This window comes from Electrophorus electricus, chromosome 9 (genome assembly GCF_041902795.1).
Source record: "Electrophorus electricus isolate QZ-2024a chromosome 9, ASM4190279v1, whole genome shotgun sequence".
Classification (NCBI taxonomy): Eukaryota; Metazoa; Chordata; class Actinopteri; order Gymnotiformes; family Gymnotidae; genus Electrophorus; species Electrophorus electricus.
This window is the reverse complement of record NC_137505.1, coordinates 6,285,437-6,297,523: the sequence shown is the minus strand read 5'-3', so window position 1 is coordinate 6,297,523 and position 12,087 is coordinate 6,285,437. Positions and strand designations below refer to the sequence as shown.

The 12,087-nt window shown below is 41.6% G+C and overlaps 1 protein-coding gene across 1 annotated transcript in view; it reads right to left on the bottom strand.

Moving 5' to 3' along the window:
• The window catches only part of mgat4a (alpha-1,3-mannosyl-glycoprotein 4-beta-N-acetylglucosaminyltransferase A), a 35,072-nt gene that overhangs the window by 20,092 nt on the left and 2,893 nt on the right, over window positions 1–12,087 (bottom strand). The window contains exon 3 of the mRNA XM_027031447.3: window positions 515–682. Within this exon, the coding sequence (XP_026887248.2) occupies window positions 515–682 (168 nt within the window). The remainder of the gene's footprint in view (window positions 1–514; window positions 683–12,087) is intronic.

The following is a 12,087-nucleotide window of genomic DNA, read 5'->3' as shown; positions in this document are numbered from 1 at the left end:
AATCTGTTGCAGTAAAACTCAAGCAATCTTGCTGAGGTGGCACTGTTTTTTTTTTTTTTTAAGTGATGTGCGGTTACCACTCAGTTTTACACAAGACTAAAGAAGCTTCTCTCACGGTAGTGAAATGCTCTAGCTCTGAACTGCTGTCCATCTCCTTGGACTGCAGCTTGGCCAGACCATATCTGGTAACTGCAATGCCGTTTATCTATGTATGTGCACTTTTAGTGATGCAAATGAGCTTGTGGAACGTTAAGCATCTACTAATCTAATCTAAAGTTATTTTTTAATTAATGTGCAAACAAGACTAGGCTGTAATATTGCACTTTAAAAGGTTTCTTTTCCACACTTGTTTTTGATCAAGCTAGCATAAGCCTTTTGTCTTTTTAAAGTTATAAAGCCATTCAGAATCTACCCTTTTCAGTTTACCGTTTAATGTCTCAACAATTGTTCTAAGCCACTTTGGATAGGAGTGTCTGCTAACCGATTAAACGCGAACATGTGCCTGTGTAAACACCTGAGAAGTTGTTGAGAGCGTCCTTGCTCCCGTTGGTCTCGGCGATGGCGCGGCGGAACTGTTCCAGGACGCTGTTCAGTTCAGACGAGCGCTGCAGGGTTCGCTGCTCTGCCGCGCGCAGACGCTCCCGCAGAGCGTGGAACTCCCTCTGATAGGCTACCAGCTTCTCTACACAGAGAGAGAGAGAGAGAGAGAGAGAGAGAGAGAGAGAGAGAGAGAGAGAGAGAGAGTTGAAGTAGAGGGGAAAAGTGAGGATGAGATGACGAGAACCGCAAACTCAGCCCTTTTCGCCGCGCATTTTCCCCATTTCAGTTTTTCTATCACCATCATTGGAAACACTTTCAGTAGTTTATTCGCTTTTTAAAGCTGCATTGCGAGAGTTCGCTGCCTAAGCCCACAGAGAAACCATTACTCAGCGGCACTTAGAGGAGAGAGAAAAGCTGGAGACAGATGGAATGTGAGGAAGAGAACTCATAATTCAGCACTTTTCCCCATTTCAGTTTTTCTGCCACCATCATTTGAAACAGTTTCAGTGGTTTACGGCATTTCCTGTATAATATATATATGAATGAGCGAGAGAGAGAGAGAATGGTTATCTTTGTATACCTTGTGGAAAAATCCAGTCATTTAGTTTAATCCTTGACTTACTGACAGGACAGTACAGGTCAGGAAAAACTCACCCCATTGCGAGTTATTAAATAAGAGTTAACTTATTAGTGTATGACAGTGGTGACAAACCTAATATGGCAGATACAATTCACATGGGAGACCAACCTGTCCATCATGATGGACCACCTGGCAAACAGTTAAAATAACAATCCATAATCCTATATTCCTTTACCTCGTACAGCTACTTCGTTCTGATATTCCTGCCATCCCCCTCACCTCTACTGACTAATACAATAATGGTCCATTTGTTTATAAGAGCTTTTTGGCGTAGTTACAAGTTTAGTTTAAAAACAATAAAGAGAAGATACACAATGCAAATCAGTGGGAAGTGCTGAGCTGTTCCCCCCACGGTGCAGACGTGGACTAAATGCACTCGGTAGGAAACAGAAACTCTCCTGTATTAGAAAAAGTGAGATAAAAACGCCAACATCAAAAGATCCAGCAAGCTAGGCTGAGGGGTAACTGTAATCCAAGAACACATTAGTGTCAGCTCTGTTATACTGCTGTTCATTTCAACCACATGCAGATCCAAATATGAAGCCTGTGATGAATGTTGACAAATGACCAACCTACATCTGTATAGATACTGTAATTACAGCACAGAGCATTTCAGAAAGACAGTCGTCCATACCCCCCCACACACAGTGTGAGATAAAGCATGTTGCTCAGAGCCCAAGGCTGAACTTGAGTGGTAAATAATGAGACAGTTTCCATCAACAGCTGCTGTTTCTGTTTTGCCAGAGGTCCTTCTACCACAAGTCACGGGGTAAGTGGTATTCAGATTCTCCGTCACTCACACACAAACATAAATATAAACACCAAATACACACAGAGCTGTGTCTAAGAAATTTTCTAAAGATATTTTATCATCTACAAATGTCTGGTATGTAAGGGACTATATTGCAAGGTGACGTCTGAGTCAGCCGTTCTTTAAAAACATACTTTAGGCCCGACACAGCAACATTATGCAGAGTCTCCAAGATACCAGCGGCCAAGTATCTTTACATGAATGTGACAGATACACACACACACCATCCATGTCTTGTGCGGAATTAGTTGACAGTTGCACTGGGACTCACGCTGCAATCAAGCATTTTGGAGCTCACAATGACTGAGATATATGACCAAGTCCTGCTGCACATGCAGCCAATCATGACAATTATTTTAACAGATGTCTTCTCCCCCATATACAAACTACATATAACTGGTGTGTGTGGACAGGATGTAAAAGTATTGTGCAATGCATTGATTGAAAAATGTCCTTGAGTACTGACAAAAGGCACTATATAAATGTAACTTCATTTCATATACAGGCAAAAATCATCAGCTGATCAGATTGGTTTTCTGTGGGGGATGCTGATCAAGACAAACAACAAAACAGCAAACAACCACAACAAAGTAAAATGATTGTATGTGCGCCTAATGTGGTGTTTAAACCTCATACCAAAGACTTATTATTTGTGTATGGACAAGGGAAGGCGCAATAATAAAAGAGAAGCAAGAACAAGGAGGGAATATTAAAAGGATGTGCAAGATATGCACGCATGTAGTTGTGTGAACGCTTGTGTGTTTGAGAATGATGAGATGGCAGGTATATTTATGGGGAGACAGAGTTAATAAATGGTGCCAAGTCTTTACCATGTTGCTGAGTGATGTTGGATGCACTAGACACGTTTTTAAGGAAATGTGTTCTGTAAGAAGCGAGTCCCATTCATTTGTTCTCCAGTTTTCCAGTTCCGTAGAAAGATTTTCTATATTGATATGTGGTGCAGATGTACTGAATGGGGATAGTAAATGGAGTGTGGTTTCCCAGCAAGCAAAGCAAACTGGAACCCAGACAGAAGGAAAGGTGTTCAGTTATTTGTTGCCAAAAGTGTTGTGCAGGTGTGCAGGGCCAAGTAGTGTGAAGGTAATCAGTTGCATTTAGGGAACATTGCAAGCATGTAGAGTCTACAAATTCCGCTTGGTTCTTCTGTGTAAGATGTGGTCTACCGAGAATTTTATACTGAGTCAGTTGGAGATTGTTGTTAATATCGACACGGTAAAAGTGCTGGTGCAAATTTTGGTCTAGATATCGGCACCAGAAGTAGTATTGAAATTTATTTTCCCCATTTTGCAATGGGGCGATGAATTCTAAGATTTATTTTTATTTTTCCAATAAAATCTAGTTCTGGCTTCATCAAGGGATTTGAACCAGGTATCAGGAGGTTGAACTGGGATCAGTGAAAGAAGGCAATTTATCTTGGGTAATATTGTCATTTTTAATAGCAGTCATTCTTCCTTTAAGACTTAGTGGTATGTTCATCCAAGAATTTAGATCATCCTCTATTGATTGAAATGAAATGTGCCTTATAATTAAAATGCATTATTATTATTATTATTATTATTATTATTATTATACTGACTTTATTAAATACCTTCTCTGCATCAAGTGATACTATAAGTTTCTGCCTTTTCATCATTAGCATGAGTTGTATGCCTGTGTTAAGAATGTCTTCCTTTAATGAAACCCATTTGATCAGGGTGTATTATGAGAAGTGTGACCTTTTCAATTCGGTTGACAATGTTTTACTAATCATCATTTTGTCTTCTGTGTCATTTGTTGACAAGGGATGATGACTAGAGAGAAGAGTACAACTAACAGTGGCAGTACTCAATTGCTGGGGGATGCTGGAAACTGACTGTGATGTTCTAAAAGAGGTAAAATGCTTTTCCAGAAATGCTTGGACCTGGACATTTATTGATTGGCATGTGGTCCAGTGCCTAATGACACTCTCATGGTGATATGGGTCTGTAAGTGTTTTTAAGGCACATGCTTGCGGTATCCGGACAACATGCGGCTTCAGTAAAAAGATTAGCCAATAAACTGTTGTGCATCCCTATTAGTTTGTTATCTGTCCCCGGCTCTCTATCCCTGCAGCTCATGTTCCAACACAATCCAGGCCAATTGGGTTTGGACATCCGAGATCTCTACACCAAGTGGGCAGCGGGCAGTCTCCTGGGATGGTCTGGCACTAATGGACCATTTGGGCAGAGGAAATCAACACCGCCATGGGCTATAAAGACCCCTTTTAGGTGTACAGTCAGTTACAGCAGGTGCAGTGGCGCAAATAAACTCTGCAACTCTACTGTGCTTGCTGTGTTCACACCATCCACATCATTTCTTTTCTCAGATATTCTGGACAATCCTTGGGTGCCCAATGGAGGTAGACCACAGTGACAGGTTTCCACACATGTAGTGTGCCCTCTGGCCCCGTGTCTCTGCATCCTTTGGGTCAATGAGTGAGACCTCTTCACCAAATCAAATCAGAGGAGTGGGAGTGTCACTCTGACAAGATGTCAGATACACAAGATATTCCACCCCGAGAGTCAAACGATCAAGATATTTTACAGCAGACAAGCAATATATTGCTTGTTAATAGATATCAAACTTTAACCATGTAACACTGCTCACAAAAGTACTGGAACACTGAAGCCCTTGGAACACTCATCTCACCTATGCTGTTTAACCCTGCAAGAAGGAAAATGTCCTTCAGGAAATTATTGTGGTGGAAAAAGACAACCAAACTGTCAAACAGGAATCCTCCATCAGTTAAGTGAAGACAAAAACATTTCTTTCAATTGATGTGCAGTTACAAGGAATATTAGTTTGTGTCTGTCCTTTGAGCATAACTGGGGCAGAGAGGTTTGCAGTGGTGGAAGCAACAAAAAAGCAGAATGCCACAAGTGTGCGCACGTGTGTCAATGAACACCCTGAACACGGCGTTTAAGAGTGAAAACAGACACATCTCGCAGCAACCAAAAGAAATCCTGTTCACAAGCCCATCCCCGAAAGAATGCACAAAAATTGAAGAGAAAACAGACTGTTGGCAGGGTTACTGAGTTATGGCATTTTCCTCAAGAAATCTTTTTATTCCCAGTTTGGAACCACCCCCACTCGCAATGATGCTAGCCCAAGGTAACGGCAGGAAGCATAAAGCAGAACATAATGCTTCACCTACCCAGCATGTGGGAGAATGAAGGGAAGGAACAGGTTAGCTGTGAGCTGCTCCCGCCCTCCCCAGGCTCAGGTTAAAGCCAATCAGTGAAAATAAATTCCAAACTGAAATCTGAGGGACAGAACCTGAACGACACCCAAAGTTGCAGGACATGCGCGATGGTTTCGGTTAACCGAGAGAACTGGCTTTTACCTCGGCGAGAACAAGACCAGTCATGAGCAGTGTGTGGATGACTTGTTGGGACAGCAGATCCCATGCAGAAAGACTGAAAGACAAAAGGTGGAGCTTTGGAATGGAGGGGTGGGGGTGGGGGGGTAGGTAGGCAGATAAGGGCCAACAATTGGGTGGTATCCAAGCAACGAACACAGCCAGTAGCTGGCGAGGCTTACTGTCACAGACTTGAAACTACTCTCCAGCATAAAGCTGGTGTCACTCTCGCACTTGATGCGGTCTTAAACCCACTCTGTTAAAGACAGGAGCAGGTTTAAACCCACAAAAACAACAAGCTTGTGTGTGAGAATACTCAAGGGTGCTCTTCTGATACTACTCGAAGCCTCTACTGACAGTGTTCAACACACCTAAACAAACCAGCTAAAGTCAGAGAAGCAATGCCCATCATTATGTACATTTCAATAGAGAATGGTAGTCATGGCCCAAAAAAACCCCAATGAAATCAGGGGTTAGTGCATCGAGTGGACAGGCCAGGAAGCTGATGAATTCAAGACTGTAAGTGCACAAAGACCTTACGACAATGGTTCTCATGCCTAATATGGAGGAAAAATGTCACAATGGCATGGCATGCCAGTGTGGGCAAGCAAGCTGAATGAACGTTTGCAGGACAGATCGAGTTTCATGCGTCATGAACGGGGCCAGGCGGAGAGAAGAGATTGAGTCATTAGTGTCAATCTCCTGCAGCGAGAAGTGACATGTATGAGGGTAAGAGCATCCCAGACCGCAAGCTTCCTTTCTGTGAGCTTACTGAAAACACCACTCCCTCACAGCTTAGACTCCGTATAGCATTCTGGGATGGAGTCCACTACTCTGGCATAAAGCTGCAGAATGCCCACAAACAAACCAGTAATACTGATTGCAATAAACAAACGAGTGTCTTCTAGACAGAGAGGATCTCCCAGTCTTCCTCCTCCCATCTGCATCTTCAACTCACTCTCCTCACCCACGCACCTACCCCTTTGAACGCTGGTTCTCAATACTACCTTACCTACTTTTAGCTACTGATTCTTCAGAAATGCTTCACCTACTGCATCAGGCCAGGCATGCATGAACTACAGGGCCAGACAATACAGAGTTAAGTACACAGTGTGCCATATTCTGGCTCCCTCGTGCCTTTTCTCCCAAGGCATAAAAGAGGAAACTGCACCCTCCCTCCTTTGCCCCGTATCTTTCTCTATGGGCAGGATAATGATGCCTTCCTCAAGTAAGCTATTTTTGGCTCATTGTGTGCCCCACACACCCCACGGATGGAGGCTCGGTGGAGGAGAAATTCACCCACACAGAAAGAGGGGGATAAACAAACAATGGGTGGAGCTCATGTGGGCTACTGCTGTTACAATGATGTGTGAAGCGGTGCCAAGTCAGCACTCGCCAAGATGTTTCGTACAGTAAGAGCGAAAAACCTGGACAGGAAGATTACTACCTCTGTTGCCAAACACTACAGAGCCATAGGCCTACTGTGGCGAAAACAAAAACACTGCCCGTTTATCCATGAAACGGCTGCTGCGACTAGATCTGCGTCGCAGTTTTGCAGGATTCACAGAGACGCCAGCTTTTCTGCTGGGATCTGTGCTTGAAATTGTTTTGGTGCCCCAGGTCGGAGTGCAAGACGAGCATCTTCTATAATTCAACGCCGTAGCCGAGACGTGCCCACTTTGAATTTTTCAGTTCACGCTCATATTGACCGTGCGAAATTGCATTCCCCCCCCCCCCCCCCCATCAAAAGCCACACAGAATCTGTGTGGCCTTCGGATAGTGACAAAAAAGAAAAAAACTCAATAGGCAATTTTTAATTTCTTTCTCCGATGCCTGTACCAGTTACCATGGTAATGTATGGCATCAGACTAAGGGGACACGGTGTCAATAAACAAGTCATTAAGCAGAAGTTATTATAAGGGAGGTGTGTGGTTTGAATATTTGAGACATGTTCGTGTGTTTTCACATACAACTCAAATACTGATTACAAATAAACACTGAGACCAATCAAATTAAAACAGCTACTTTGTACAGAGGTCATTCCATATAAGGCATAACCAATCAGCTGAATTTGTCAGGGATTAATAGTTTTTCTAATTTTGGACACAGAATAAAATGGTTTCCATTAATTTTCATTAATTAGGCTATAACCAAACAGTCTATAGCTTACTGACAGATATATTATGTTTATTACAATCAGAGTTTACTAGAACTGTCAAGATAACTACTAGGCTGTGTTTACCAATGCTGTCATACAAACAAACAGCAAAAAATGCTTTCTGAGGAAATAATTGGACACTATGCATGACATTGTGCAACACGATGGATGTCAATCTTCACGAGAAATGAAAACAAGCCCCCTATTCAAGGCTGTCTTATGAAACGCACTTAATGAAATGTAGTGAAATAAGACATGCTTGTGACGGACGCTCTGCAACTGCCTGTGCCCCTGCTCTTTGATACTGAAATGCCATCGGGAAACTGCAAAGAACAGAACAAAAAGGGTCCTTGTGACTATTCCAATGTCCACACTTGCATTAAAGCCAATTGCATATCTTTCATTTGTATTTCTTTAGCCATGTTCTTTCTTCTATAAGCAAAAATGCGCAGCATTACATTTGCATAGCACCTTTCTCAGACTCCATCGCCACTTCAGTGTGAAAAGCAGAATCCAGCTCTGCAAAGCGCACTCTCAACCGGAAACCACAACCCCCTGGATGACTGAATCGTGTGCAGGAAGGAGAGAGAGAGAGAGAGAGAGAGAGAGAGAGAGAGAGAAACACCCAGGACAGAGTGCCATCCATTACTGGGCACGCAGGCAAACAAGTCATACACTCACACACACACACACACAATTCTCTCCCCAGAACCACCACGTGTTTTGGACTATGGGAGGAAACCAGAGACCCTGGATGCGGCCCATGCAGATAGGCACTCACACACAAGACCCTGGTGCTAAGAGACAAACATGTTAGCCACCACGCCACTGTGCTACCCATTCATGCCAGTCACCATAGCAGTTCCATAGAGACAACAACAACAACAACAACAACAACAACAGTGTGTAATGTTCACACAGTGACAATGGTGTGCACTTGGTGTGTGAAACCCACAAGTGTACACTTGGGGACAGGCTGTTCCAAGCAGAGCCAGGGTGCATGAACTCTTCAAATGTCAAAGCATGACCCTCACAGACACACACACACACACAAGGGATATGTTCAAATTGGGAAGTGGTTAACCTACTGAAGTAACTTTCCACAGCAATTGACCAAAAAAAAAAAAAAAAAAAAAAAAAAAAAAAAGTTAACATAAGTGATGGTTTGCATCAAACTTTCCCCTCCGTCATCTATTATGGATACACTCACTGGTAATATCTGCCAGTAAGTTCACCTGCATTTTCCTATTAATATGCCTGTCACATTTATGTTTGCCTAATAGAAAAATTATATTAGTAAGATTCACTAATAATCTTACTACTTCACCAACTACTTTACTAACAGAGAACACCAGTTCCCGCATATGCCCAAAACAATATTGCCATCAGTGTACATTTAAACATAACAAACAGAATATATGCAAAATTATTATTATGTAGCATATTCCAGAAAGAACCTCCCACTCTAAACATGTTTTCCCAGATTTCATGAGGAAATCATGGACATGAGCTCAACTGCTTCTGCAGCTCTGCATTACATCATCATAGCAACACCCATAACGGAGAGATATAAACAGCTAACAGAAGAAAAGAATGGCAGGAAATTACAGGCACAGACAGAGACTAAACTGACAGATCCTGAACACGATACAATAGACTCTAACGGGGTGGACGCGGTGGGGACTGCCATCTGAAGTGAGCTGAGGAGGAAAAACAACAAATATCTGAGAACTTTCAACTCACCATAATACAGGTGTAAAGGGGAAAGTATGTGAGGGTGAATAAAAGAGCTTTGAGACAGAAAAGGATTAGCTTTTCCCATTTGTAACACTCCTACACACACTTCTGACAGCATCTATTTCTATAATTTTTTTGAGTCGCTCAAAAGAAAGCAAGCAAGCAAGCAATGACTATTTTGAGCTGATAGTCCCCCGAACATCACAAATGTCTGGGACATCATATTTCAAAAGAAGCTCACAGTTTTAGCGATGTGAAAAAATATATACATTGGCAAAAAAGTATAAACCAGGAATATATAGCTTAACTTTAAGGGGCCTTGCTGAAAATTGTTATAGATTTTAACATTTACCACTCAGCCTATGCAGATCCACTTAGAAAGTGAATTCTCAGGACGTTTTATCGAGAGAAGTTATGAACACTTTCTACTGACAGTTACATCAATGGTCATACGACATATTGTTAGCAGAATATGTTTTGAGGTTTCAAATACTCATGGGACAGTCTGAAAAATCCACAAATAACCACAAACCAAGATTTAAGATTTGAGGGTCCCTGACATGAAAGCCCTGATGCGGTTAATAGCAATGTTTCTCAAACCTGACCTCAGCTGTGTCGGTCGGTCACAGGAGGGAGACCGAGTTCACTCAAATGTTTGCTCTAACTGAACAATGTGATCAAATCATGAGTTAGTTCTGAATCAGTACATAACTTATATATGCCTTATTTTACTATTCCTTCCCAGTATGGTAAAGAGATATTAATAAAACCATGGCATTGCAGATTAAATCGCAGAGAAGGTGGAAAACCTACAGCCTCCTCCAGAACTGAGATACAAATTCTCCAGTGCAATTCACATCTCAAAAAAAAAAAAAATAAAAAAAAAATTTCCTAACTTCAGTTTTAACCAATCATATTCAGCAATAATAACATTAGTTATGAAGGGTCATCATCCAAATAACTTCAGTAATTACTTAGCCTGTGTTGGCAATTATTATGTTTTACATTCACAACTAAGGATGGTCAATTCCACTGCAAACTTGGATTTTTTGGGGGTTTAGCGACAACCTTTAAATGTGAGGAATTATGGCCTGTGCTTCTGAAGTTTTTGAAAGGGCCCAGTGTCTTTTGGCAAATAGTGTTACTTTCTGAATTCTGCTACAAAACAACAGTCTCAATTAGGATCCACTCATGCATCCGCCTCCATGGAAATTTTCTACATGGATCACCAATGGTCCTCAGGACCTACCAATCCATCCACACTCTCCAGCCTTTGCTTGGAGGCTTGGCCGTTGGGAGGTATGACAGAGAAAAGACGTGGATTGTCCCAGGACCTCTACCAGGCTGAGAAACAGCAACTTATATGTCCAAATATGACCGTCACAAGTCTTACATTCAAGTATATACTCAGTGTTGTAATACTAATACTGCACTAAAATCCATTCACTTATTTTTTGGGGCCATCATCAGTGAAGCAGTGTTTGCACAATGAAGAGCTTATAGTAAGCCAAATCACAGAATTATCTGCCATCGGTATGCAAGGAAAAAAAAAAAAAGTTGATCTGCATACCAACCCACAAAGTGCATTTCCCCCCCCAATCAGGAACTTCAGAGGAAACGCCACAACTAACAAACAATCATAAAAACTGTTGTTACGGTCAGTAGATGCTTTTCACCCAACTAGCCATTCCCAAAACATTTGGTCACGTCATTCTGCATGCCTTATACATAACACCCAGGACATTGTTACACTATTGATTCTGAACACTATTGATTCTGAAACAATGAATAAGAGCCATCTTGCCCTATGTTGTGAATATACATACATACATTTCTTGTTATCTTTACTGGTTTATGTGCACCATCCTCTATCAGATACAGCACTGCACTATCAAGTACAATTAACTACATAGCATATTATATCTGGTACACTTATGAAGACCTGCGTGTTAAGATACACATTACACTGCTGTGTATTTTTTTCCTCAATGGTGTTAACCAAATTACCAATGAATGTAAAAGGTAAAATATTAACAGAAATGTAGCCATGAAAAGAAACACAATACAGACAACTATTATTTGTTTCAGCCACAGTCATTATTGTAAAACAGTACTGAAGTGACTGTCACAAAGCATGGCCACTAAAAGAGAATCTGGGATCTGGTGTGGTTTCCATTTCCAGTATTCGGAGCAGTTTAGGATCATCTGCTCTTCAGCCAAAACGTGCTTTGGGATCTGGGAGTGTTCATATTCTTAAATGGGGGGGAAGAGAGTTCATTATTTCAGTAAAATGAAATTAACAACAAGTAACCTGCTGTGACGCTGCTTTTAAGAAGGCCCAGATTACGGGTGTGTGCTGATGCACTATTGCACATATCAGATACGTCACATCAGAAATGTAATATCTGCTTGGCACTGTACGGCGAGTCTAAACGCACCAACACAAGGCATCATGCATCAACCACAAGTGAAAATGTCTGGTTGTCTGATACAATCAACCAGTTTTAGGAAACTGTGCCCTTACTGATGCTTGAGTATAGAGAGAAATCCGTTTTTGTTTTTTGTCCCCAAATTTCATATATTCCTTGTTTCGTCAGGGTGACAAATTTTCCAGTGACAAATAAAATGATTCTGAGTAAAGGTCTTGGGTGTTATTTATCATTCTCAGATGATGACTTCTTTGCAGACCTAAGAATATTTCCAATAAGCTGACATTTTTGTTACTGATGTAGCATCATCATTCCTGTCTTTACTGGGTTCCCATTATTTAAGATATTAAACTGCAACACAGTTCGGCCCAAATC